At 52.6% G+C, this 24,599-nt stretch overlaps 1 protein-coding gene across 2 annotated transcripts in view; it reads right to left on the reverse strand.

Annotated features, from left to right (window-relative positions):
- The window catches only part of ECE1 (endothelin converting enzyme 1), a 114,887-nt gene that overhangs the window by 32,764 nt on the left and 57,524 nt on the right, over positions 1 to 24,599 (reverse strand). Inside the window, exons 1-4 of one of the 2 annotated variants that reach the window (XM_067723018.1) lie at positions 24,066 to 24,186; positions 23,772 to 23,858; positions 15,543 to 15,684; positions 9,227 to 9,439 (exon numbers count right to left, since the gene is read on the reverse strand). In XM_067723018.1, the coding sequence (XP_067579119.1) occupies positions 9,227 to 9,439; positions 15,543 to 15,684; positions 23,772 to 23,858; positions 24,066 to 24,119 (496 nt within the window). In that variant the 5' untranslated portion in view covers positions 24,120 to 24,186. Of the gene's footprint in view, positions 1 to 9,226; positions 9,440 to 15,542; positions 15,685 to 23,771; positions 23,859 to 24,065; positions 24,187 to 24,599 lie in introns of those variants that run through there. The other variant, XM_067723028.1, reaches the window with a different exon arrangement.

Raw genomic sequence — 24,599 nt, forward strand, 5'->3', positions numbered from 1 at the left:
CAAGTAACAAACAAGTAAACACATGAAGAAAGAGCTCCCCTTGGCCTTCTGCATAGGATACTGTCAAACCCTACTCCGCCTTCAAGGCCTCTCAGAGGCCATCTTGCCTATGAAGCTTCTCCTGAGAGGTTCATTCACGAAGGGCCTCAACACTGAGCACCTATGGGTGCCAGGCACTGGGCTGGCCACTAGGTTTTATGGACACAAGTAAGACCCGCTCTTGCCTCCAGGGAGCGCATGGTCAAATGGTGACACATACATGCAAAGACATGACCCCAAGACAAGACAGTGCTTTGACTAACGCAAATGGTTCTGGAACCCAGAGAAAAGTCACACCCTTTGGTGGAGTGGGGAGGGCAGGGGGTGGCGTTTCTCCAGAGGATGTTCTACGATTTGAGCTAGTTCTGAAAGATGAAAAGTTACCCACCAGGTAGAAATGAGGGGAAAGGGTACTGGGTTTGGGGGGAGTGGACAGTATGAGGAAAAGCAAGGAAGCATCAAAGGGCATGGGAGAAAAGAAATGTTTGGTGTAGCCTGTTTCAGAAGGGCTGGAGTCATTTCCTGACGAGCCTAATTAGCTTTCCCAGCCCCTCTCCCGAGAGTTCCTCTGCCCCCCAGTTCTTACCACGAACAGCATCACTGGTGTCAATGGTCAGAGAGCATCAGCGCCCCGTCTTGCTGCAGTCAGGGTGACAGCCCTCAACAGGGCATGGGACAAGCCTGGGGCTAGTTGAAGGGAGATACAGAGACAGAGGTCCAGGGGCCTGCGTGCTGAGGGTCTGTGGAGGGCACACACAGCCCTGGAGCCCACAGGCAACCACTGCTGAGCCCCGGAAACACCCGAGTGTGCCCCAGGCCCTACTGGAGCATGAGAAGAGCCTTCCGGAGGGGGAGCGCAGACGTGGGGAGAGTTGAACTTCGCCCTGCTTCTCAGACTAACGGAGCACAACATGAGGGAAAGCAAAACCCCTCCCAGGGGCCTTGTTTCTGTGACAACACCCGCCCCCAGCAGCTAGGCTTCATTTATTTATTTGTTTATTTTCCACATCTTTATTGGAGTATAATCGCTTTACGATGGCGTGTTAGTTTCTGCTGTATAACAAAGTGAATCAGCTATATCACCTAGGCTTTTGAAGAATCATCACTGCTCACCAGACTCCAGAAGCAGCATCTGACTCTGGCCATAACCCTGAAATGCCAGGCCAGTGTCGGGGGAGGCGCGTCCTGTGTGCTCTGGCCCACGAAAGGGCCTGGCATCTCCCTCCTCCATGGCCCCAAGGCCACCAAGATAAGAGGCCCAAAGAAAGACTCCCAAGGAACAGCCCAGCTGTGTTGATTACAGCGAGTTCCAGGCGGAACCCCTGTTCCCCGACACCTGTACACGAGCCCCATATGATCGCTGAGAGGAGGGGGAAAGCATCGCCTCCCTCTCTCCTTCACTGTCAAGGTCAAACTTCCTTCCTCTCATCTCCACACCCTGGCTGTTACCTCCGCTTGTTTTCCCACAAATGTTTAGTAAGTTCTGAAGGTTTGGAGGCTGCCGGGCTGGGTGTGGGGAGGCAGCAGGCAACACGGCCACGGGCACGGGGCCAGCCTGGCGGGTCAGGCGGACAGCAGTACGAGCATCGCAAGGCATCTGATTATACGTGGGGCGACTGCTATAAGGAGAAAGTCCAGGGGGGCTGGAGAGGATGGCAGGGGGAGGCCTGGGAACTCCCTGCTGGAGCCCTGGGGATGAAGGATGAGTTGCATGTGGAGCGGCAGCGGGGGCTGTGCTGGGGCTGCCTCGCCCACTAGTCCATATCCTAGTCGCCCCTGTTCCCCCAGCACCGGCGGGCACACGGTGGCCCTCAGCGACGCTTGATGAAAGAACAGAGCTCAGGATCTGCTTCTGATGAGGACGGATGCCCTATCTGGGGGATGAGAGGGTGATGAGCCCGGTACCGCTGGAGGCTTGCACGGGGAGGAAATGAGGCAGGTGGGGCAGGAAGGGACAGGAGTGTGAGCCCCACCAGGGGTTAGCACATGTCCTCCCCCTCCCTCACCCTGGCTTCCCACGCTGATGCTGGCTGGGGCAGGAGCCCCAGGAGCAGGTGAAGCTCCTCCACTGCCCCACAGCCGCCCCCTGGCTCCTGTGCCCATCAGGACAACCCATGGCACATTCTCCACCTCCTCTCCTTCCTCCTCACTCACAGGGCACCTACTACCTGGCAGGCTCCTTGGGGGACAGGAATCGAAGCGAGATGGCCAGGTAAGAGGCCGCTGCAACAGACCAGGTGAGCGATGGAGTGATGGTGGGGGCTTGGGCCAGGGTGACAGCACAGAAGGGGTGAGAAGCAGGGGGAACGCGAGAGAAACAGGAGTCAAGATGCTGCCAGGCTTCCTTGGCCTGAGCAAGGGGGTGCTAAGATGCAGAAACTGGGGATGGAGGGTAGGCTCGGGGACTGGAATAAGCAATTCGGTTTTAGATGTTTTAAGTTTGAGATGTCTATTAAACATCCAAGTGGAACCCTGGGGGGAGTTTATAGAGCTGTTGTCTTGAATACTTTCAGTTCAAATAGGCACTGGAGTATACACATTCCTTACAATGTCCTAGAAGGCCCTATAGCATGCATTCTCAACTGGGACAATATTGCTCCTAAAGGCGGGGAGAGAATTAGTTCTTGGATGACAGAAACATCTTACTCTGTTTTTTTTTTGTTTTTTTTTTGCCACACCGCACCGCATGCAGGATCTTAGTTCCCCAACCAGGGACTGAACCCATGCCCTCTGCAGTGGAAGTGTGGGGTCTAACCACTGGACCGCCAGGGAAGTCCCCCAGAAACATCTTATTCTTTTTATGCATACATACAGTACAGAAACAAGCATACAGTATATCCGTGGTATTAAAATTTTAGGCAGGAAGCAGTCATTAAAAAAGGTTGAGAGACACAGTCCTGGATGATTTGGGCCCTGCCACCTCCTGGCTGCCAGCTCTAGCCTGTCTTCTGTTCCTCCCCTCTCGATTCCATGCTCCTACCCCAGGGCCACCGTGCTCACTGTTCCTCCTGCCGGCCACACTCTGCCCCTCACATCCTTGTGGTCTCTTCTCTGCCTCAATTCAAGCTTCTGCTCAAATGTCCCCTTCTCTGCAGACCCATCCTTCCTGATCACCGTGGCTACCATGACCTCTCCCTTCTCTGGCCCTGCATCCTACTTGATTTTCTTCAAGGCCCTAACTGTTCACAACCATGTTATCTATTCACTCATTTATTTGTTTATTGTCTGTCTCCCCTGTGAGAATGTAAGTTCCACACACAGAAAAGACTGTTGTTCCTCACAGGATCCTAGGCACCTAGGGATGCCGGCACACAGTTAGTAGACAGTATGCAACTGTTGAGACAGTGAATGAAGGCGTGTCTGGGAGCGCCACAGAGAAAGGCATCCATCACTTCAGCCTGAGGGAGGAGGCTGGGTTTCAGAGTGAAGTCAGGCCCAGTTAATTTTCTCCTGAGGAAAAGCTTGGTTTCCTTTAAGACACCCCCCGACCTGTTTACTTCTCAGAAGTAGGGAGCCGCCTGGAGGGATGGACAGGGCAGCGCCCAGGGCCCAGCAGGGGCCACGTGTTTGAGATGGTGGCACTCCCAGGGCCCCAGTGGTCTGGAAACAATCTGGCAGCCCAGGACCAGATAATAGGACTCCCAACTGCCTGGGTACTTCCTTTTAGGGACCCCAAATTCCAGAAACTTCCTCAGTCACTTCCCCAAAGTCCCAGAGAGGAAAGACAGCATACCATTTAATCGGCCCGCTTCTTCCTCTGGGAGTTTTTATTGGAACACCAGTTCCCACATCACCCCTGGGGAGGAAACAAATGCTCCAGCAGCCGGGAGGCTACAGAGATGGGGGTTCCTGGGATTCTGTGGCACTGCCACCGCCCCCCCCCCCCCCCCCCCCGTGCTGCGGCCAGACCGGCTGGCCAGGAGCCTGTGGGGCCCCGACTCCACATCAGGGCAGGACCAGCGTTTGTTTTAGATAAAACCACAGACACAATTCAGACAGTCACAGGTCTCAGGAGCCCCATCCGGTGAGGGTAAGAGGGGGAGCTGATAAGGCAGTGCCTTTTTCTGTAGAAGAACAAAAATCATGATAAGACCATTCCCGTTTACTGGTGACTACCGCTCGTTAGGCCGTGTGCTGGGATCTTTTCATCACCACACTGACACCCTGAGGTGGACACGGCCACCCCGTTTCATACAGAAGGAAAATGAGGTCCAGGGAGACAAAGGAACTCGCCTATGGAGGCAGAGCTAATGGGCGGCAGGCCGGAATTTGAACCCACGCACTTTTAAGCCTCCCGGAGAAAACGAGCTACTTCCTCTGTGTGTGGGCATGGCTGCATGTGTGTATCTTGTCACAGCCGTTTCCACCAGCGGGTGCCAATTTATAGGCAAGAAGCTGGGTAACTGGTCCAAGGTCACACCAGCGAGTGGCTGAGGCCAGAGCAGAGGCCTAAGCTCTCTCTGCTTCCCTTTCCTCTTCTGCAGGTTGGCTTGGAAAACCAGAGGTAGATCTGAAGCAGTCCAGCCACCCCTAAGAAGCCCTGGATACCCACTCCCATCCTTGGATCAATTTATCAATCAGTCCATCTCACCACTCCCCAAGCATGAAAGAAAAAGCAAGGCCTGCTGCTGCAGGCGTGATATTGGATAGAAAGCATTTCAGATGCAGAGCTTGTCTGTAGAATTTCCAATGTGTACAGGAAGATGAAACTACATTAGACAGTAAATATTGGTAAAAAGATCAAAATGAAAATAGAAGAGATGTCACAGCGTGACATGATTAACTGCCAAGTCACTGACAGTCACATGGACAAATTTAATGCTACTGGAATGATTCTGTGTGTATTTCTCAGGGAGACTGGTGTCAGGAGTAGAAGAAAGGGAAACCACTAACTTTTTCTTTATGGAATCTGTGTTACTTGAATTGTTACAACAAGCAGGCATCGATTTTTTTTTCGTGATTAATCTTAGAATATAAAATGTAGTAAATATGACAAGTACACAAAATATAACTGTAGCTCAAGCCGGAGAGGCCCTTGGGTATCCACAGAAGGCATAACGGGAGAAGCAGGTTTGACCAAAGTCTTGAAGGACTGGGAGGTATTCCAGATGGCAGAAGAGTCTGTGCTAAAAGCCCTAAGGCAAGGCCCAGCCTAAGGGGTGACGGGTCCAGCTGTACCTTTCCTGTGATGAAGTGAGGACACTCTTGTCTCCCCAGAGCCTACGAGGACAGCCCAAGCTGGCAGCTTGGGTGGATGGCAGAGTGTCTTTTGGGAGAGGCGTCTGTGTCTTGTGCAGCTGAGGTCACCCCCCTCCAGCCAGCAGGCAGCCAGAACATGCCACGGTGGCGCCTGGCCCAGTTCAACCCACCTGCTACAGGTCTGCCTGGATTTCCTCTGAGGGCGCTGGAGTCAACTCACCGTTCACAGAAAGAAGTGGCTTGCCCAAGGTCACACAGCAAGTTGATGGTAACAGCTGTCCTGCCTGGCCAGGTGACACAATCCTTACGCCTCTGAATTGTCCTTCTTCTCCTAGAGAAGCTGCTCCCCAAGCCAGCCTGGACAGCAGGGCACCCCTGTGTGCTCCAATCCCCACCAGCTCCAGCTCCCTCCTGAGGCCTGCTGGCTGACCCCTTTGTCTTGGGGGAGCTGAAACCAGCCTGGCCTTAAGCCCAAGAATGCACTGGCCCACACTCCTGCATATTTTGGTCACCCACTCACCTACTTCCTGCCTCTTCGGGAGTTTCCAGGTACCAAAGTCCCAGGTATCAAGGCCCATAAGTGAGGCGCCGTATCCAGACTGGTTTCCAGGAGTGAGCCCGGGGAGAGGGGATGCCAGGATATGCCTTGTGGGGAAGCTCTCGGTCACTACGACATGAGGTGACCCCAACTACTGTGTTCATCAGGCCTCGGCCAGGTCTCGCCTGGCCTGGAGAACAATATCAAGCGGCCTTGGGGGCAAGGAGGTTGGCAAACCACACTTGTGGGCTGCCCTGTGACCGCTGAATCAGTAAAGAAAGAATACAGGTCTGAGGCCTCACAGGTCTGGGACTGAATTCCAGCTCCACCATTTCCTAGGAAATATGTTTCCTTTGTATTTGTGTCTCATCTGTAAAATGGGCATATACTCCATGGCGTGAATAAAATAATACAAGTAAACAACCCAGCATAGTCATGGATACACCCCATCCCTCCTTTCCTGATGAGAAGCTCTATCAGTGCTTCTATAAGAAATAAAATAAGCAATAATTACTCTTTCTTCAACCACCCAATTAATCCTTAGAACACACCTGCCAATGCTCGGAGTTGGTTCCCACTCCACAGGTGAAGGGCTGAGGCGGGCTGAGCAGGCTCTCTGTAGTCACACAGCTTGTAGGGAGACGTCTGGGCTGGAGCTCATCCACCACCGAGAAGGGCAGTCCTACTCTGCCGAGCACTACTAGGTGCTACACTCTGTGCTAAGCGCTCTGACCCATCACAGTGAGACAATACCCAGAGTAACCCTGAGTGCTAGGTGGCATCGTTATTCCCATTTCACAGAGAGTGAAACTAAGTTGTAGAGAAGCCGGGTCACTCGTCCAAGGCCACACGTGATAAGCTAGCATGCTAGGGCTCACTCCTGATACCACTGGGCCCTGACCCCGGGGTCAGGGTTCCGGCTGCTCCGTGCCCGGCTCAGTGCACTCCCCCACCCCTACCTTGACCCTCAGGGACAGCGGGGATGTAAGGCCAGAGCCCAGGACTGCTGCCTGCGGGGTAGGGGAGGGGGATGAGCTCGGTCCTGGCCTAGACCCAAGGTCTTCCTGATAGGACCCAAGATCCTCCTAGAACCAGCAGGATCAGGACCCATGGGGGTCCTACACAAGGGGCAGTTCTGGACCTGACTGGGGAGTTAGAGGGCCCGTCTGCCTTTCTCCCCCATCCCCTCTGGGTGCTAACTGCTTCCCCTGGCTGGAGACCCTCTTCATCCTGGACTGGCAGGGTGTCCTTGGCAAGCTTAACTTTTCTCAGGTTCCTCACCCATAAAATGGGAACCACAGTTCCTAAGTCCCAGGGTAGCTGTGAGGATTAAGGAGGCAGTGGATATGATGAGCCTGGTACAGAGCACGGCACATAGCAGGCACTCAGCAAATGCCAGCCTCTTTCCTTCTTTCCTTCAGACTCTCAGAGCTCCGTGCTTCCTGCAGGCTCTCCCCAGCAAGATGGGCAGGGAGCCGTACTGCCCCTGGCACCTGCTGGAGGTGGTGTGGGACAGGGAAAGGACACGTGACCAGGAGTCAGGCAGTCCCAGCTCTGCCACCTGCTAGCCTGCCTTGAGGAGCTCTCTGGATTTCAGTTTCCTCGTCTATCAAGCAGGGTGAGCAACAGTTTCCTAGCTCCTACCCTACAGGGTCACATAGGGTGATATCTACAAAAGAGCTCTGTAAACTGAAAAGTACTGGGCAAAGGTCAAGGGTAAATAATAATGGTAAAACCAACACAGACAGCAGCCACCACAATACACCTGGCCCAGGTAAAGCGCTTTAAAGACATCTTCCCATTTAATTTTCCAAACCTGGAGGAGGCATGGTTCCCATTGTACTGATGAGACAAGAGCCCAGAGAGGTTATGTAACTGACCCAAGATCACACAGTAAGTGGCAGAACCAGGACTTGAACCCAGGTCCCGGTGACTGAAGCAGAGGCACTAGCCCATCTCGTTATCCTATCTGGACTGTTCCCCTGCTTTGGTTGATGGTCCCTGCGCAGTCCCTGGCTGTGTCTTTAGGTGCTGGAGAAGGGACATCCCTGAGTGCCAGTCTGGCTACCACAGACATATTTGCCTTTAGTTCTGAAATAAAAGGCTGGGTCCCCTTGCAAAGGCACTCGGGTAGCACAAAGTGCACAGGGGGCTTTGCTGCTCCTGACATATGGGGTTCCCTCAGCCCCGCCTTCACATACCACCCGGCTCTGTCCCTCAGGGAGACAAGCAGGGGGCTGCCAGGGGGCCCTGCCCAGCAGCTGCTGGGGGCCAAGAAGTGGTGGGTGGGTTTCACCCGCAGCAGTCACGCCCCCTGGGGCTGAGGTGGGGTAAACAAGCAAAGGTCTCCTTAACCTAGTTTGCTTATTTCCACTTTCGTCTTAAAGACACAGTTGCCTGAAATTCATTATCATCAAATTAGACTCTTTTCCTATCTCATGGGAAGGTTTCTGTCCCTTTGGGAAGATCTGCCCCCTTTTAGGTATCTTCTTCAATTTACCTACTTTTGAGTATCAAGATGCTTTTTTTTTTTTAAACTGAATAAGTATTTGTCAAATCTAAGTTCTGTCATTGATGGGATTAATTGACTGGCTTTTCATGACCTAGTCTCTCCCAGCATTTAGGGTCCCAGGATGGGGCAGGGGTCAGCAGGAGACAGGTATGGTGAAGGTCTCGGCCCTCAAGGGTTTAAGTCAGGACCTCTATAAATTACAGCACAGGGTGTTTTGATTCCACATGGAGAAGCACCCAACAGGCAGATGTTAATTCAACAGACATTAACTAAAGATACAACTTCAAACAAGACCAACATGGGATTCTAACCTGAGGATGAAACAACCAACAACAAGGTCAACTAGAGGTGCTGAAGGCCTAACAAGGTATAAAGAGAAGAACTTCGGTTAGATGGCTTATCACGCAAGCTCGATTACCATGAGGCCAAGGAAGACTTCTGCCTACAATGAATAACTCTCAGATAAAACCGTTGTTAGAACTCTGATCAGCTCACAACCTTAAAATCTGATCTAGTGTGCTCCGCGTTCATTCCTTTTGCTCGTAACTTGCAAAACTCACAGTCAGTACTAGTCAAAACCTAAGGAAGAGCTTAAAGCCAGAAGAGCAATGACCACAGCTACCAGTTCTTGTGCACCTACTACATGCCACACATGCCACGTCAATGCTTCACACATGTGCTCACTCGTTCTCGAACCTCTGCAGTTTGGGTATTATTAATCCTGTTCTCATAGATGAAGAAAGTAAGGCTCAGAGATAAGTGACTTGCTCAGGATCACGCAATGAATGATGGGGCACATTTAACTCAGTCTCACCTACTCCACAGCCCTTCGTCTCCCCATCCTGCCAAGCTCTTCCTTCAACCGGGCCTGGCCAGGTAGGTCTAGCGGACAGCCGTCCTCTGCAGCCCGTCCACTGGCCCCGCTGCCGGGTGCTTACCGAGGAGGTGCTTGATGATGGCTTGGTTGTGTTCCCAGAGGTTGCTGAAGGTCCCCCAGCGTGAGTGGCCGTCAGGCACGGGGTTGGCTTTGATCCAGCCGCCACAGGCATAGGTGAAGAAGTCCTGGCAGGGGTCCACCGTAGGGTCCATGGAGCTCAAGATGGAGCTGGTCACCGAGATGCAGGCGTCACTTAGGCACACCGAGGGGGTTCCTGGCAGGGGTCAAGGACAAGAGGCCAGTGAAGGGAAGGCAGGGAAGAGGCTATGACAATACAGCGCAGGTGGCCTGGGGCTCTGGGGTGCCATGCCCCACCCCAGCCCTGACCAAACAGATTTGGAACTGGACAGTCACTAGACCACTATGGAGGAAAGATTTCAGGAGATTTACGATCTCCTGATGTGTAAAATTAGACTTCTGTCTAGCTGCCTAAAATCCTTTCTATGGCTTTAAAAATTACCCTGAACCAAGGTACTTCTTTTAATCAGTCCTTCCTTCCACAAATATTCATTGATTTTTTTATTATTCCCTGATGTTCAACAAATTTGTTTGCTCATTCATGCATTCATTTATTCAACAAAATAATTACTGAGTATCTTCCAGGTTCTTTGCAGAATGTGTGTCTGTGTGTCTGTGTGTGTGTGTGTGTGTGGTATGTGTGGTGTGTGGTGTGTGTGTGGTGTGTGTGTGTGGTATGTGTGGTGTGTGTATGTGTGGTGTGTGTGTGTGTGGTGTGTGTGTGTGGTATGTGTGGTGTGTGTGTGTGGTGTGTGTGTGTGTGGTGTGTGTGGTGTGTGTGTGTGGTATGTGTGGTGTGTGTGTGTGTGGTGTGTGTGTGTGGTGTGTGTGTGTGGTATGTGTGGTGTGTGTGTGTGGTGTGTGTGTGTGTGGTGTGTGTGTGTGTGGTATGTGTGGTGTGTGTGTGTGGTGTGTGTGTATGTGTGGTGTGTGTGTGGTGTGTGTGGTGTGTGTGTGGTGTGTGTGTATGGTGTGTGTGTCGTGTGTGTGTATGGGGTGTGTGTGTGTGTGTGTGTGTGTGTGTGTGTGTGTGTGTGGTGGGGATATAAAAGGCATAGTCCTTTCCTCCAAGAGTTAATAATTTAGTTGGGGATACACACATTATACAAGAAAAGTAAAAAGACAACAGTAGGAGAAATGTCTGTCATTTATTCTACCAACATAGACCGAGGATACTTAGTCCACGCCAAATGGGTGATGCAGACAATACGGTGCCAGGACTCAGGAAGAAAGAAAGAGTCTTAGGAATAGAAGGAACTATGAAACATCATTCCCACTGAGTACAAGGCAGCAGAGTTATCTCATTGAATCTTCAAAAAAATAAAAGTGAAACAACCTAAGAGATCACTTTAAGGCCATCTTTACATACAAGGAAACTGGGGCACAGAGAGACTAAGTACCCTGCTCAGTGGCCACTGGGGTTTGAACCCCAGCCTCTCTCTGCTATGCCTGCTATGGGCCTGGAAGGGAGCCCTCCCGGTGATGACTGGCCCAGGAGGCAGGGCAGCCCCATCTGTCAGGTGCTGCCATGAGGAGGGATGGGAGCTGGCGCAGGTGGGCAGCGTGGAGGGCTGCCAAATCCTCCAAGTGCCCCCAACACACAGTGCACAGAGGAACCAGCTTCCTTTGAGCCGGTTCTCACAGGACATGGGGCAGAGGCAAGAGGAGGGGGCCGGACTCCCGAGGCGAGGTTGGTTGGTGGGCTCAAGCAAAGCAAGCAAACGGTGAGCAGCCTTAGCCGTGGCCCAGCCCCAGGTGACGAGATGAAGCTGACTGCAGGAGATGGAGGCTTGTGGCTAAGCACACAGGCCCAGCCGCACCGCCCATTGACCCAAGCTGACTGGCAACAAGAGGGACCGTTTCCTGATACGGGGGCGACACCCCCGTTGGAGGATGAGGACGCCAAGGCTCTGAGCAAGTGAACGGAGCAAGGTCGCTCTGTGGTGTGGGAGCGCCCAGGCTGACCCCACTCCAGGCTGCTTCGGCAATGCCAAGGCTGGGGTTTTCCCACTTTCCCTCACCACCCCTTGGCCAGTCGTGCCAGGGGCTGCTGCAGCCCTTCTGGCGCTTTCAGTTCCCCACTGCACAGGGAGGAAGGCAGCAGGGCAGGCGTCAGGGGCTGTTTCTTAGACCTGGGTTCAAATCCCAGCTTTCTGCTTCTGGCCTCGCGCAAGTGGCCTCGTCTCTCTGAGGGTCGGTTTCTCCATCTGGAGATGAGGAAGGACGGTAGAACCAGTTTCACGGTGATGATGATCTCATGGCTGGGCGGGGGGCTCAGCTCCCTGGAGTCTTAGGGTCCAGTGTTCCCAGGCCAATCCTCAGAGAGCAGAAGAGAATGCATGGGCTGGCAGGGTGGTCTTCCTCTCACTCGGAGACACAATGCCAGCTGGGGCTGGGCAGCCTGTGTGCTTATTAACATCTGATGACAAACCCAAAGTCCTGAAGGCTGACAAAGGGCTCAGAACAGTCGCACAACAGCACAAAAATCAGGGCGACTCTATGTCGAGGTAATTATTTGTTTTGAGATGACCGTACAACAATGAAAGATTATTGAGCCCTTAGGCATGAAAATAGAGAAAGGAAATGGTAGGGGACACGGCACCATTTAAAATATCTCTAAATGAGAACTTTGAGTCGCATGCCCCACTTCCCGACTAAGGGAACGTACCAGAATCTTTATGGGGGCAGGGGATGGGGGGAAAGAATTTCTGTGTAGTTTGAAAAAGCCTATTCACTATTATGATATAACTTCATATCTGGAAAAGGAAAAGAATACCTATTGTTTTTATACAACAAACTGCAGGAAGTAAAGCTTGACAAATACTTTGCTGGTGGGAAAACCCAGAAGCCAGCTGTTAAGAGGGTGATTCTCAGGGAGCAAGACACATCAGAATATGTGTGTGTGTGTGTGTGTGTGTGTGAGTCAGAGAGAGGTATTTGTAGTTATCATAGGGGGACTTGGTTTTAAACCAAAATAAGAAGCCAGCCCCCAGGAATCAGTCTGAGAGGCTTGAGTTCTCCACTAAGCACCTAATCTGCTAGGCACACTGCAAGGTACCCAGGTGGTACTTAAGCAACAGTCACTTGATTATTTAACTATTACTGGTTTGTAGATGCTTTACCAACTATCCTTGGCCTAGCAGGTGCTAAATGTACATGTGATTAATTAATACACGGTTTCCAGGCCCCCTAATCTCCTGTCAACACGTTCAAAACTCAGCTCAGGCTCCCTCTGCTCAGGGAAAACTTCCCAGACCCTCATCCTTCTCTGTGCCCCTTGGCTGCCTGGGTGTCCGCTATCTGAGCACAGACCACGCTATGTCATGGCCGTCTCCTTGTCTACATCCCCCACTAGAATGTGAGCCTGAGGGTAGAGCCAGCATCTTACTTGCATTTATAGTTCCTTTGCCCAGCATTGAACTTGGCACCTAGCAGCTATCCAATACATGGGTTTTTTTGTTTTGTTTTGTTTTTTGCAGTACGCGGGCCTCTCACTGTTGTGGCCTCTTCCACTGCGGAGCACAGGCTCCGGATGCACAGGCTCAGCAGCCATGGCTCACGGGCCCAGCTGCTCCGCGGCATGTGGGATCTTCCCGGATCGGGGCACGAACCCATGTCCCCTGCATCCACAGGCGGACTCCCAACCACTGCACCACTAGGGAAGCCCCCCAGTACATGTTTGTTGAATGAATGAATGGCTGAGTGCATAAAAGAGCTTTGTCCAGGCCTTGGTCACCACCGGTGGATGCAGAAGATATTTCTTCCCTTTAGGACGTGAATGATCTGTCGAGCAGGTCCCAGATCCAGCTCACAGACTCGTCCGGATGGTGCCTGGCCTCGACACTAAGTAAGACACTTCAGAGTATTTTCCAGAGAATTTATCGTTTGTTTTGCTGTCACTGCTTGCAAAGCATCTGTAAGTTTCTGGAAAGGATGGTGCAGCAGGAAGGTGGATAAATATGTATTTAAGTGCCCAGACATAACTTAAAGGTGAGTCTTTCAGAATCACCAGAATTTGCGTTGACTGATGTTTGCACAGATGTGGCTGATGCCAGCCAGCACCTGCTGCTGGGTAATGAGGTTATTGTCAATATCTGGGGAGGCCTCTGCTTTCCCAGGCCCAGGCAGCTGATGAAGACACATGAATTGGCTCAAAGGTCACCGGATCCCCGGCCCAGCTCCACCCTGGGGGAGGAATTCCCCTCACCCAGGTCCAGCCTGGGGAAAACCCTTCTGCAGCCCCGAGGTGGAAGGGACAGACAGAAGCAGGATTCCTCCCTGCGGGCCCCACCTGGCAATGAAAGAAGTGTTTGGGGCCCAACCACTAGAAGCCAGGCCTTGGGGGCTCCCTTCTGGTTTCTGATGGAGAAACAGCCTGGGAACTCCTAGGGGCAATCTCAGGGCAATACTGCCTGCTGGAGTCTAGCCTGCTCCCCATTCACAGGGCCAAGAGCTGGGCAGACGAGGCTGGCTAGGGCCTATACTTCCAGGCAGGGTGTTCTGAACTAAACCTGATTTAGCATGAAGCAAGATGGCGGCTGCAGCAGGACTTCCCTGGTGGTCCAGTGGTTAAGGCTCCGCGCTTCCAATGCAGTGGGCGCGTGTTCGATCCCTCGCAGGGGAACTAAGATCCCACATGCCTTGTGGTGTGGCAAAAAAAAAAAAGAAAGGCTGTTCCCACTTAATCCTCCTTCTTGCTCTTCGTTCATTCAATTGTTTACTTATTCATTTTCCAAAGTATTTGCACATCTATGGCATGCAGGCACTATGCTAAGCACATATGGCTAAGAAATCATTAATTAATTAATCAGATATGCATTAATCACCTGCTGTGCTAGGCGCATTTGGTAAAAATCTACAAATCATTAAATAGTCAGTTAAACAATTAAGTGATTATTTCTTAGGTACCACTTAGGCACCTGACATAGATTAAGTTCTCATTAAATGTTTGTGGAAGGAAGAATGAATGAATGAATGAGTGCTTGATCCAGGAGCGATGTAAGGATGACTCAGATGAAGTCTTGCCCTCCCTCCAGGCCCCCAAATTCCTTCCTCATTCCAGTGCAGCATGGCCACCCACACAGGCCAGGAAATTCACAGTGGAGAAGGCTCAACAAAACCTGCAGTTGACGTTCCCCAATCCTGTGAAGGTTCACGATGGCTCTGATGGGATGAGTACCAGGTGACCAAGTTGATGGGGTTAAACTCTTGGCAGAGGCCCAGAGGCTACTCAACCAGGTGGCCTACTGTCATGAGAAAGCTGGATCTTGGGGCCCAGGGGAGAGATCCTGGAACTGACTGAACTCCCATCCTTATTTTTAACTTGGATCTGCCCTTTCCAGGTCCATAAGAGTTCATGGATCATTGATTCTGTGTAAGACACTTGCTACATACACTCAGCCAGACACAGAGAACCAGCCTCGGGCCGCGGACAGTGGGATTGAAGTGGGGTCTGATCATATACAAGGCAGGACAGAGAAATGAGATGACAGAGGTACACAAAGGTCCCTGGCTCACAGAAGGACAGATTTTCTGGGAGTACTAACCCACGCTGGAGTGCACCACGAATTACAAAGCCTGAGCTCTGGGGTCCGCCAGCCCATGGTTGAACTCCAGCTGCCCCACTCCCTCTCGCACTAGCCACGTGATCTTGGGCAAGTTACTTAGTGCCACTGCCTCAGTTTCCTTGTGCGGAAAACAGGGCCAGAAGCAACCACACCTCACAGGGCTGCTGTGAGGAGGCAATGAGATTACATCCGTAAAGGAGAGGGCTGGTATTTGGTACATGGAAAGTATTCAGCAAACGGAAGCCATTATTGCTATTTTGTTGGAACTAAGGATGGAGGACAGGGCCAGCCCGTGTGTTGTGTCGAACCAGCCCACATCCTAACAATAATAGTACCTGGAGCTAAGGCTAGAGAAGGCCTATTGGGCACCAGGTATGTGATAGACATCATCTCGAATCCTCAGAGACAACCCCAAACTGAGCACTATTTTCTCCATTTAAAGTAGAGAAGACAGAGGCTCTGAGAGATCGAGTGACTTGTCCAAGGTCACATGGACAATAAGTTGCCCGGCCAGGATTTGAACTCATGTCCTTCTGACCCCAAAACCTTAACATCACCCATCTGCCCAGCTCCCAGGTCTTGGTCTGTTGCAGCAACCCCAGCCTCCAGACCCAGCTCTCTCCTTGGCCTCAGAGGCCAGTCCTGGCTTGAGCAGGGAAGCCCCCTTCTACAAGTGGACACAGCCTGGGGCGGGAGTGAGTGAAGCCCATCATGCAACACGGGTGCACCTACTTGTCCGGTACTGGATGCCTAGCGCTGCCAAGCAGGCCACCATTCCTGCCGCCAGAAGTGCTACCAGCATCACCAGCCGCTTCTCCAGCTGGGTCCGTGCGGCCCAGCACCTCCGGCCACTCCGGGGGCTTCGGAAGTTCACCTGTAGGGAAGGAGACAGGCGGGGCGAGGAGAACGTGAGCCCAGGGTCCCCAGTACCCAGGAGGAGGGGGCTCCACGGCAGAACCCAGCCCTGGGGAGACACCAGGGCTGCCTGATGTCCCCTCCTGCCTCAGGGGTGGTCTGGTTCCCATGGAATCGGTCCTAATCCAGGAAAGGAACCAGCACCCTGCTCGGCAGCTCAGATTCGCTGCTAAACATCCGAGTTAAGCAGTCAACCCAGCTGGGCTTGTGTTTTTTGTGTCACCTGATACGGGTAGAAGAAAAAAAAAAAGATCAGCTTTTCCCTGTTTCTCCAGTAAGGAGTTCAAAAAAAAACCAGGATGTTTGGACTCGCAGGCATCCAGCAGACATCCAGCTGGGCTCTCTCCAGAGCCCCAGCTTCAACAGGCCGGGGGTGACACAACCCCCATGATAACACAACCACAGTGCATACTTCCCGGGGCACAGACAGCCTTAGCGGTCGAAACCGTCATCATCCCACGAGGGCTGTGTTCTTAGTTTCTTTTTACAAATGAGGAAACCGAAGTCCGGAGAGGTGAGACCCTTGCCTCTCATCACACAGCTAAATGGGTAGAGCTCGGATTTGAGCCCAAGTGTATTGATTCTAGAGCCCGCCTGTGGGTCAGAGATTAGAGTCTTGGGAGATGTCAGGGGAGATGCAATGGAGAAATAGCTCCATTGGAGCAGGTCCTCAAAGGGAGGAAAAAATGTCCTCAGCCTAACAGCAGCTAAACAGGAAAGGAGGCACAATGGGAGGAAGTGGAGGGCGTGACAGGGCCTTCCAGGCTGAGGAGGAACCCACCAGTCTATAGCACTCAGAGTCCTCGGCCCGGCCCTCAGACCCAAGGCCAGCTGGGGGCTCCCCTCTGTACTACGAGGCGCTTCCTGCAAAAGCCAGGGCCGCGGGACAGGAAGGGTCCCCTGAAGGTGGGGTTCAGTTTAGTGACATTGTGGCCAACAGTCGAGCACCAACTCAGGGCCACGTTGGAAAGACCGAGGGGGAAGATAGACTCCCTTGCTTTCAGCTGCTCACTGCCCAGCAGAGAGGCAGATAAAGAAACAGACTGGGGTGGGCAGAGGTTCAGTCTGGGAAGGCTTCCTAGAGGTGGGGATGCCTGGGCTGGGTCTTAAAGAATAACTAGAAGCTGGCCAGGTGAATGGGGAGGGGAAAGGAAAAGGGGGGCCTGGATCCTAAGGGGTGCTGTAAGCCAGGTGAAAGACTGGGGACTTCCTCCTGAGGGCTGGAGTGATACGATTAGATTTACCCTTTGGAAAAGCCAAGGTGGAAGGAGCAAGGCTTGGAGGGGAGCAGGCATGCAGGCAGGGAGACCCACAGCCTGCCAGGAGGTGAAGGGGGTGATGTCAGGGGAGATGAGGAGACCCAGCCTCTGACCTGCGAGTGCCCCCCAACAGCTGAGGGGATGGCGGCCCCTAGGAGCAGGTCACAGCCTTCAGGGAGCCTCACACTGGCGCCTGGGGAATCTGAGGCTGGTCACCTTAGGGAAGGGCATTGAACAGCCTCACGGTCATCACTGGCTATTTTGTGAACAGAAAATGACTGGGGGGGCTTCCCTGGTGGCGCAGTGGTTGAGAGTCCGCCTGCCGATGCAGGGGACGCGGGTTCGTGCCCCGGTCCGGGAGGATCCCACACACGGCGGAGCGGCTGGGCCCGTGAGCCATGGCCGCTGAGCCTGCGTGTCCGGAGCCTGTGCTCCGCAACGGAGAGGCCATAGCAGTGAGAGGCCCGCGTACCGCAAAAAAAAAAGAAAAGAAAGAAAATGACTGGGGGTTACTGCTCTAGAGAAAGAGGAAGACAAGAACTTTTTGTGGAAAAAAAAAAAGGTGGGTCCTACAACCGAGAAAAGGAACTTGAGGCTTGGTGACAATGCTGTGGAGGTCCGGGAGGCTCGGACACAGAAGCAGCTGTGTCAGGCGGGGGTCAGGGCAGGTCGCCTCCTGGAATCCCATAAGAACCTTTTTAAAAGCGTGAGACATGCAGATTCTGACCACGCTACTGGTGCAGACACAGCCTGGGACGAGCTGACATGCTCACAGCAATCGACGTCTATAAAGTGCTTTTTCAGAGGCATCAATTCTCTCACGCAGTTTACCCTGGGCACCGGCATCTCAGAGGGCCCCCAAAGGACTTGCCCTGTCTGGGGATGCTGACATTTACTTTTCCTGGGCCCCTGAGCTGGTCTCACCTTCTGCCTCCCACTCTGGGCCTCTCAGTGCCCCCATTACCAAGGCTCAGCTCGTGGGGGGAGAGGGGTGAAAAGCTAAGAGATGGAGCGATCTTGGTGTAACAGGTATCCCGTCCCCTCGGAGGCCAAGGATCACAGCCGTCAGGGCTGGGGAAGCAGAAAACCCTCTCTTATGTGGACAGAGCAATACCGAGGTGCAGGGAAGCTGAGGAGGTGAAAGGGAGAGAAAGAAGAAATAAAAGGGAGAGGATGAAAGACAAAGGGAGGGAAGGAAAAAAAGAGTAATCATGGCAGGGATTGTTTGAGGGCTTTCTGTGCTTCTGGCATCACGTTCATTCTATTTTGTCGCTAGATGATGCTATTCTATCTTCACAACATCCCTAAGAGTAGGTATGAGTACTAGCTCCAGAAGAAACACAGGAAGTGGGGCGAGGAGACAGCGTGAGAAAACCCACGTCCCTCCCGAACCCACGGCCTCAGCCGAGTGGCCACGCTGCCCCCAGGAGCCGCGAGCCGAGCTGAGCCTCATTGTTTAACGTCAAACAAACAGATGGTGTTCGCTGCAAAACTTAAACAGAATTAAGTCAGAATTAAATTAAAAATTCCTATTTCTAGGCAGAAATGGCAAACGGAATTTGAAAATAGGGTTTTTAGCCTCTGTGCTGTTCTCTGCTCGACTTGAACGACCAGGTTGACGGGCCTCGTGGTTTCTGCACAAGCCTCACGTCTGAGGGCAGAAATCCAGAGGCATCCTCCCGTGGCAGGAGAAGTCACCGGGAGACTGCGCCGGGATCAAGGGGCCTCTCCAGGAGAGCCTGTCCAACTCCTGGGTGCAACGGACGGGGCCGGGGCTGTGGGTCTGAGCTGCCGTCTGGCTCCGTGCTGTCTCCTCCCTGAGCCCCTCTTGTCCCCACCTTGCCTCCTTCAGAGCCGGCCTTTTGGAAATGAGGGCGTGCTGATCATGAGAGAAGGGTCTGCAGGGACGTGGAGGGTCGGGAGGTTAGTGACGGGCAGCCCTCTTGGTCTCTGGAGAGGTAACAGGGAAGGGGCATCAGCTAAGGCGCAGAGCTGACGTCTGGAAGATGGGGTAAGGATGACCGTGAACGCTCAGCTCACTGGCAGGCTTAACATCCTAGCGACTGTCGTGTGAGGCAGAGAGAGAATGAAACAGAGAGGAAAGGATGCGCCGGCAAGACAGGTGGAGAGGGAGACCGAGAAGGAAACAGAGCTGGAGAATGAGAAAGAGGGAGGAACTGTCTAGCTGTCCAGCCCAGGAGTTCCCAGGGTTTCCAGAGCCAAGGGAACAAAGCCCTGATGAGGGACAGATATTCGGTTACAGAAGTGAGGGCCTGGTGCGGCAAGGTTCTGCAAGAACGAGTTCTGCAGGCGAGGATGGGACACCACGCCCGGGGCCCAGGAGACAAGCCAGCAGAAGGCGCGGGGAGCCTGGCTTTCAGAGGAAACAGGGGCTCCAGAGGGAAGGCAGAGTCTTTTCCTGAGTCACCGCCTGGCCCCCCAGCGACCTGGCTGAGTGGAGCAGCGCACAGGAGTCAGTCTGGCCAAAGGATTGGCAGGGAGCGCACCCGCTGCAGCCCGAAGGCCAGACCACTCCGTGGGGGCTGGCAGGGAGGTCTGGCTGCCTGCCTTGAAGTCAGCCTTTTGGAGCAGACAGACCAGGACAGCCTGGCCCTGCGTGATATCCTGCCTCCGTCAGGGTGTCAGGTTGGGGAAGTTTCTTCTAGCACAGTTTCTATACGGTGAGCTTCTGGCTGAGGCCACTGGGGCCAGGCCAGAGGGAAACTAGAATGCCCTCCTGTCCTCCCCATTTCCCTCCTGAGCCCTACCTGCCCCTCTGCCCCTGTGCCTGACTCTCTTCCAATGACTGAGAACAGCTTATAGTATAGTACCTGTTGGGAGGGAGGGGACTCCTTATATATAAACAGGATCAAAGTCTAGTATTTAAAAGAAGCACTTTCCAGCTCTCTTTGCTTCCCAGAGAAACACCCAGCTGCTGATGACACGACGGCACTGGAGAAAGGGCACCAATCCGAGAAGTCAAAGGTCACCCTTGACTTTTTCAAGATCCCTCATGCGTCCCTGGGCGGCCTCTGGACCTCAGTCACCTATTTTTAAAATGAGGAAGTTGGATGAGGTGCCAGGTCTGACCAGCTCAGATCCCAGAACAACTCGAAGGCCAGAAGCATAAAGATCTAACAGGCAGGTAGAGCTGAAAGGGTCTCCTGGTAAGCAAAAAGGTCTCTGTAAAGCACTCAGTGGGACTGTCTCTGAAATCACCTGCTAAAGACAGCTCTGTGCATGGCGGGGGGCAGGGGTAGAAAAATGAGAAAACCACCACTAAGAATTCAATATCTCAACTTTCCTTTTTCTTGAAAAAATTGATTTTTAGGATTAACTGGATGAGTTTCAAAGGTTTTGGTAAACAGTTGGGGCCCTCTGCTCCCCAGTTTAGGCTGCAAGTGTATCTTTAGCTATTTCTCTTTGGGCCACTGGGGTGTGGGGAGACCAGGCAGCCAGTTTGAGCAGAGCAGAGGCAAAGGTATTATATTTAGGGCATCCCTGAGATACCATGCCTGGTGAGTTTTGATAATGATCCTGGTAACAACCAAATGCATTTTCTGTTGCATTATACATGGTGCTTTCACTTATATTGTCTCATTTCAATCTTTGCAACAGCTCTGAGAGGTGGATTAATATTAACCCCATCTTGCCAAAAAAAGCGGTTTAAGTGAGTAGTTTTCAGGTCTCAGAGCCCACGAGAGGCGAAGCTGGGGCTCCGTGTTAGAGATGGGGCTTTCAATTCTGTACTCAGTCCACAGTGACTAATTTTAGTTGACTGTAATTAACTTGTACCTCAAATATGAGATCAAGGGAAAGAAAAATCCTTTCTTTCAGGTGAGGTACAGGTAGAAATTTGCTCCAGCTAAATACAGCACTTTGTCAGCATGTTCAGGCAAAAAGGTGGCAAGTTTGGCTGAAAGATGCAAGTTTTCATTTACTAGTGTTGGTATCGATGACTTTGAAGTTCCGAGAACCAATGGGCTTCCAAACCTTAAAAAATCAAGCAGCTGATTTTTATAGCTGCCCGTCAAGAGAGGGAGATTTGGGGGGACTGGGTCCATTTTAAAAAGCCTAAAATTGAGGGAGCAGTTGCGTTTCTAGCCATCACTCACAGGAAATTATTCGAAAGTCTAGAAAATGGTCACCCACAGTGTTAGAGATATTGGGCCTACTGTCCAATTGTAGCAGATTGAGTAAGTATACTTTTATACATTGGTACCGTAAAGTATTATGATTTTTATTGGTAGCATGTTTTGGAAGTATTTTTTTATTGTATTTTATTTTTTTGGTCCCACCACATGGCTTGCGGGATGTTAGTTCCCCAACCAGGGATCAAACTTGGGCACTCGGCAGTGAAAGCACCGAGTCCTAACCACTGGACCGCCAGGGAATTCCCTGGAAGTACTTTTAAAATTGAGGTACAGTTGATGTTTTCGAAGTTTTTAACAACATAGAAAAATGCTTATGAAGTGGCACTAAATGAAAAAAGCAGGACAAAATACTGTGTACTTAGAGTGAGCTCAACTATATTCTAAAATATATATAAGCAAATGTGAAAAACTAGAAGCGGTTATCTCTGAGTGGTGGGGTTACTGTTTCTTTGTAAATCTTTTTTTATACTTGACTCTTTTTTTTTTTCCCCACAAATGAGCATGCAAAGTTTTTATACTGGAAAAAAAATCCCTATGATTAAAAACATAAAATTAATAGAAAACTCTGCTTTGTAAGATGAGATAAATAGGTTCTTGACTCTTAGAAGAACGATTGTTAGCTAGTTCATGTTTGCTTTAGGGAAGTCGGGGAGTCTCAAGGAAAGCCAGGCTGGGTACCCACAGAAATGCCTCCAAATCCTTGGGGCAAGCTTTTTGGCTTTTCCTGTAGTAAAAATGGGCGATTTACCCAGTTTGGCAGTTTGGTGTACTGCCAACCAGTGGCAGTTAGCACTCCAACCACATGATAGCTGTGTGACCACAGGAATGTCCCCAACCTCTCTGAGAGTCAGCTTTGTCATGTGTAGCATAGCCACAGGGGCCCTTACCTCATGACCAGAAGAAAAAACAAGAATCCTAGCAGGCCCAGAAATATGTATTACATCCATTTTCTCTAACTCCATTTTAAAGATGAGGGAATTGCGCCTTAAAGAGATTAAGCTGCTCACCCAAGATCACAAGTGGTGTCAAATTCAAAGGTGGGCCCCCGGCTTCAGAGACTGGGCTGCCTCCACTCTGCCAGGCAGCCTCAGGCGGATGAATGTACTTTGTGACCTGAAAAAAGGCTATACCCACGTGGGCTGCTGTTGTGATGATGACAACACAGCATATTATTTTGTTGTGAATTCCAAAATGCTTCTGTGCTGATATATTTAGAACCTTCTGTGAAAGATGAGACTGAAAAAGATTGCTGATTAGACTCTGTTTTGATTTGGGAAGGGAAAAGTGCTGCCACAGGAATCTAATTTCCTGCTGGATTTAGCCTCTTAAGAAGGGTCTACGGGGAAGAGGGTCTAGACAGACTGGGTTTGATTTCTCACTCCCAGATTTCTAGCTCTGTGACCTAAGGCAAATTGTCTCCCCTTCTGGAGCCTCAGTTTCCTCATCTGTAAGTGGGAACAGTAATCCCTATAGCTCATGGGGGTGGTCCTGAAATTAAGTGGGATGATGTAGGTAAAGGTGCTCTATTCCAGTGGGCAGACCACTTGGGATCATGAGTTTGGATCTCCCTGGGCCTATTTAACCAGTCTGGAGGAGGGACTCAATCAACACTGTTTCCCTTTACTAATATTATTATCCCAGCTTCTAAGAGCCTGAGTAGGGCTGGGCCTGGCAGCCTAAGTTTCCACACACCCTAAGTTTGCCCTTCAGAGGAGTTGTGATTTGTTGTCAGTTCACTGGGCAGCCCCAATACTCTCCTCAATGCCCCCCTTGGTCAACCTGGCAGAAGTCCTCCTGGACTGCTCCAGCCTCTCTTTAAGCCAGTTTTTCAGAAGTCAGGTCACAGGGCCCCCCTTGGGCATCCTTCATATTTCCAACTCGCTCCCATCCACCTGCCTGAGTCCAAACCCAACCAGGGCTGAGGTCCTGGTCAGGACTGTCCCAACTCAGCCCCACAGGGGAAGAAGAGCAAAAGAAGTGACACTCACTGGTCTGCTACCAGGCAGGGAGGCAGTGGGCATATTGGAATCCCATAGGGGCAGACCCTGGGTGGGGGAGGAATTGGGCTTCCTGAGGAGGCTGAAAGGGCAGGGAAAGGGGGAGCAGAGGATGGGCTCCAACCCTCAGCAAACTCAGGGACTGGGAGGAAAGAGGAAGAATGGGGTAATGCCCACCAGACAGGGTGACCAACCACCCCAGCTGGCCGAGGACTGATGGGATTCCAGGGCTTTCCATGCTACAACTGGGACAGTTTTAGACTCTGCCAGTAACGGGCTGTGTGACCCTGGGCAGGTCTCTCAGTACTCAGGGACGGCCTCTTCTGTGAAAAGAGAACTGGACCAGCTCACCTCTACAGGATGCTTCAACTCTGCCACCTGGCCTGTAGCCCCAGTAGCAGGTGGTCGTCAGGAGGGTTTGGGGAGGTGCAGGGCTGGGGAGGGGAGGCCGGTGGGGGGAGTCCAGAGCCTCAGGGGCACTCCTAATCCAGAAAGACTTTTTCGACAAGGAGCCCAGAGCTGCCGGTCTGGCACTGGCCCCCTGCCTCCCGACTGGCAGGATTGGGGCGGGGGCGGCAACAGCGCGACTGCCTGGTGGGCCTGGGCTGGGGGCTCACAGAGGGCCCGGGTTCCTACCTGCAGGTGGTTTGGGTACACGTCACCCTCGGAGAGCGAGTCCACCAGGTCCTCCTCGTCCAGCGTAGCCCGCTTGTAGGTTGACATCTGCAAGGCCAAGTGCAGCACGGACTCTCTTAGCGCCTCCATGGCTCTCACGCCCGAATGGGGAAGCGGCCACCCGCCGCCTCCGCTGCCGCGCCCCGCCCCGGCCGGGACACCGAGACCGGCCCACGGACCGGCCCGCGGCGGGGGAGGGGGGTTCCCGCCTCCCTCCGCCACCCCCTTCCCCGCTTATGCAACACCGCGCCTCACCCCCAGCGCCGACAGCGCGGCTGCCACCGGCCACGGCGGCCACAGGCTCCGCATGGTGCCCCCCGCGACGCCCGGATCCTCGCCGCCGCCGCCGCCGCCGCCGCCGCCGCGCGCCCTCGGGTCTGGCCCGGGCGGGCCCGTATGTGAGGCTGGGCCAGGCTTCGCACCACCTTCGCGGGCGGGGCCTGATCGGCGCGGCTCCGGTTCCCTCCCTGGCCGCGCGGGGGAGACCACCCCAGGGCCGGAGTCCCCGGGGAGATGGAGGCTGCTCCCTTTCCCAGAGATGGGGTGGAGGGGCCTTACCCCAGCAGGCAGGAAGGGGGCTCGCAGCAGCCCCTCCTTCGAAGAAACATTAAATTCCCCTTCAAATAAACCTCTATGGCAGATACCAAAAGTCAGGTATTAGGAAAGTGCCCCTAATTTGGCCTACAACAGTCAAGAAAGAGGTTCCTCACCACTGTCCCTTAGGGGCCCCAAGAGCGGTCTTGCCCATTGGAGCTAGAAAGATTAGGGGGGAAAAAAGAGGTGGTATAA

The sequence above is a fragment of the Pseudorca crassidens genome, chromosome 2 (genome assembly GCF_039906515.1).
Source record: "Pseudorca crassidens isolate mPseCra1 chromosome 2, mPseCra1.hap1, whole genome shotgun sequence".
Lineage (NCBI taxonomy): Eukaryota > Metazoa > Chordata > Mammalia > Artiodactyla > Delphinidae > Pseudorca > Pseudorca crassidens.